We start from the raw sequence: 3,485 nt of genomic DNA on the forward strand, positions 1-3,485 counted from the left end.
AGGTTTTATCAAAAAGTGTGTCATTATTTGGAGGTTTTTTTAACTTATCTTAAATAGAAAAAAAATCGGGACCACGGGTCAATGTCGTTATCAGGAGGTTGTCGCTATTCGGAGGTGTCGTAATCGGGAGGTTCCACTGTATTATTATTATTATTATTATTATTATTATTATTATTATTATTATTATTACTATCATCATCATTATTATTATTGAAATACAACGCCAGTAAAAAAGAAGAAAATTATCTAATCATTCAAAAATACTTTTAAAATGATTCTAAATCTTTAATCAGAAACCATTTGCATGTTTAGCTATGATGACGTGCACTATAAAATGAGTTAATCTAAGTCTTAAAATTAAAAAATATCCCCCAAAAAAACAGATGAACTTAATTTGGGGGTCGCCCAGAATACTGTAGCAAAAACAAATTTAAAAAATAAAATATAGAATAAAAAGACAGCAGAAACGTGTATTTCTGGAAACAGCTGTACTTTTTTGCAAAAAGAATGATCTTTAAAATAAATAAATGGGGAATCAACATAGTTAATAATAATAATTAATAAGACAGCAGATATGTTTATGAAATAGCTGTAAGTGTAAGTTTTTGCAACCAGAATGATCTTTAAATTTAAAATAAATGGGGAATCAGCAAAGTTGGCATTATTTTGGATGTTTTTGGTAGTCTAAGGAAAGACCTCAAATTTGTGGGCACCTATCAGGATAGTTTAGCTGTAGCATGTATCCAGTTCCAGTCTCTGTCTCCAGTGCAAGAAAAAAAGTAAGTGTGTAAGTGTAAAATTAGAATTTGTCCAGTCTCTAGTACTAGAGTATCAGTATCAGTGTCAGTCAGTATCAGTAGTAATAAATCTCGTTCTAGACACTAGTTCTTGAGCCAGAGGAAAACGACGCTGTCAGTGAAAATTAACAGTGTAAATAATAAATGATTGAACAGATAAGTAAACTGTAAAGTAAAATTAAATAGTTATCTAAATCAAGATAAATTTTATTACGTCACTATGACAGCTGATGCTTTATGAGTGAGTGTATTGAAATTGAGTTTGAGCGGAAAAGAAGAAGACGAAGAGGAAATTTCGAAATTGCAACTTAATATGAATGGTACCTCTCATGCAATATCATGCAGATATTTTATCAGTCTTGCTATAATCCAATAGGGTCATGCAACTGTCAATTGTTCATTCAAAATATCACGGACCTGTTGCTCTTCATATCCAAAGGGGAACTGGAAAAAGTCAACATCAAACTTTTTCTTGATTGACTTTCCGATTGTCTTCGCTATTTGCCGTCCTTTGGACGACATGATTGAATTATTCAGTGGATCTACACCTTACACATATACACCACGACACCAATACACATATTATGCACTTAGATGTTTAAGTGCACATCTTGTTATCGAAACAATTCCAAAGTGAAGTCCAACTCTTGACTTTTACAAGTTCCATCTCAGGCAGCAGACATTCCATGGATTAGAGTAGGTACTCTACTTCCGCCATTGGCAATCTTGGTGTAAAAATACACACTTTAATCACGTGACATACCGACGTCATAATCTATCAACAAATTCTTTGATGTATTTTGAGAGGAATGTCGACACGGTAGTCTACCTTGCCCATTGTGCTCGATCATACTTTTATTTTGAAACATTGGCACAACATAAACTCGGGATTTTAAAAATTAGAATGGGTCCCCTTAAAATAATTAAATCAGATCTTATGTAAATCTATTAGATGTCGCAAAAAGAATATTCGTTACAACAAGACAAAAAATTCCGGATAAATATTTCTTTACATTACATGTGAAGAATTACATTTTACCGACGATATCAAAACATGATCTTAATAAAAATAACTAAGAAAAAATGCCCTTTATTCAACCCCAATGGGAAATTTGTCTATAGGGTCTATAGACACTTAGATAAACACGCCTCTCGGACAGTCGCCATACCGTAATGTAAACAATGGCAGTGATTGGTAAATTTAGCAAACTACAGAGGAGGTTGTACTATCGATGGTATTTAAGTAAAATACCCACACTGTTCTACTGCTTGATCAATAGATAGAATGCGCTTGGCCAAGGAGTTCACAACATTGCCATCCGGAAGTATAACGGACCAACACACAAACTCTGTGTAACCATGAACTTTTATAGTCTGGTTAATACAGTTTAGTGAGAACAACTCACAAACGCGGATGGCAAAAACAATAACAAAGGCCTGAGTGACGTCATCTGCATACTATCTATAGAACCAACACAGAAAACACCGTGTAAACTTAAACTTTATCATATTATGATGGAGAAAATTGTGTGATAACTTGGCACCCATCTGGCGGTATAAAAACAATAACAACGACCCGAAAGAGGTCAATTTCATTCAGGTTATTGTCTATAAATAACCAACTATATTTGTCCGAGCACGTGTGAAGGTGTGTCACAAATCCCATGTTTTGATTGGTCAAAACTATACTGGTTAATTCCAATGGAAGATTGGAATAACTCGGGCGTTAGCTGCATTGCAGCACCGCAAAGTGAACTATGACGAGATGACTTGCTAAAGGTCATACAACACGGCGAGTAGTCGAACTCAGTACCTTTTGGGTACGCGGCAAAAACTTACTGCTGAGCGACGCCGCCCCATTAACGCATTCTACAAACCCTTAACTTATATCTATAACTTGCATTTTTCAATTAAAACACGGAAAGCCCGTAAATCGTTGAATGGAAGTATTTATGTGCTGCCACGGATCCTTGGTTTGATTAAGAAAAAATGGAGGGATATAAGCCACAAAGTGTTCTTTAATATTAATTTTTATCCATCTGAAAGTGGAAATTCTCAAAATTATTATAAATAATTTTAACGTTGTGAACAGAAAGAGATAAGATTTTCTTTTTCTAAGAGTGAAATGGTAAAACAGTGGTTTCCTGGATCACCCCCCCCCCCCTCATATGACACAATATATAATATATATATATATATATATATATATATATATATATATATATATATATATATATATATATATAATCGTAATCAAGATAATCAAGAAAATGATACTAGTAAAAAGCCCGCAATTTCGCGGGGAAAGAACTATTTTCATTCGATATTGCCTGAATCATTTTCTTGATTATCTTGATTACGATTAGATGCACACTTTAATCGATGTGCTTGTCGCTGCCATGCTTTAATCGGCATGATTTTAGTTTATTAGTCAGTAGATATCAATATCAATAAGTCACAAGTCTTTACCACGCTTGACTTGGGAGGCCTTCTGAAAGCTCCTACAAAAGGAAACAACTTAAATAATATTCCCTCAACTAACACCAAGAAAAAGTAAAACCTAGAGTACCTTTAACTAACCCTAATAGGAAAATAAACACCCTAGAATTATGACTAACCCTAAAAGAAAAGAAAAAAAAAACCCCTCGGACTGCTTTGCACTACCTTTCAATACTTCACAAATTAAAA

General features: G+C 33.8%; 1 protein-coding gene across 7 annotated transcripts in view; it reads right to left on the minus strand.

Annotated features, from left to right (window-relative positions):
* The window catches only part of LOC144973899 (uncharacterized), a 47,802-nt gene extending 46,262 nt beyond the window's left edge, over positions 1 to 1,540 (minus strand). For 3 of the 7 annotated variants that reach the window (XM_078916793.1, XM_078916798.1, XM_078916787.1), the window contains exon 1: positions 1,215 to 1,538. In XM_078916793.1, coding sequence (XP_078772919.1) covers positions 1,215 to 1,319 — 105 coding nt within the window. In that variant the 5' untranslated portion in view covers positions 1,320 to 1,538. Of the gene's footprint in view, positions 1 to 1,121 lie in introns of all 7 variants that reach the window. The other 4 variants (XM_078916817.1, XM_078916813.1, XM_078916804.1 and 1 more) reach the window with 3 other exon arrangements.
* Positions 1,541 to 3,485: the final 1,945 nt, after the last annotated feature.

Source organism: Berghia stephanieae, chromosome 1 (genome assembly GCF_034508935.2).
Source record: "Berghia stephanieae isolate SIO BIC M18660-M18661 chromosome 1, UCSD_Bste_1.3, whole genome shotgun sequence".
NCBI lineage: Eukaryota > Metazoa > Mollusca > Gastropoda > Nudibranchia > Aeolidiidae > Berghia > Berghia stephanieae.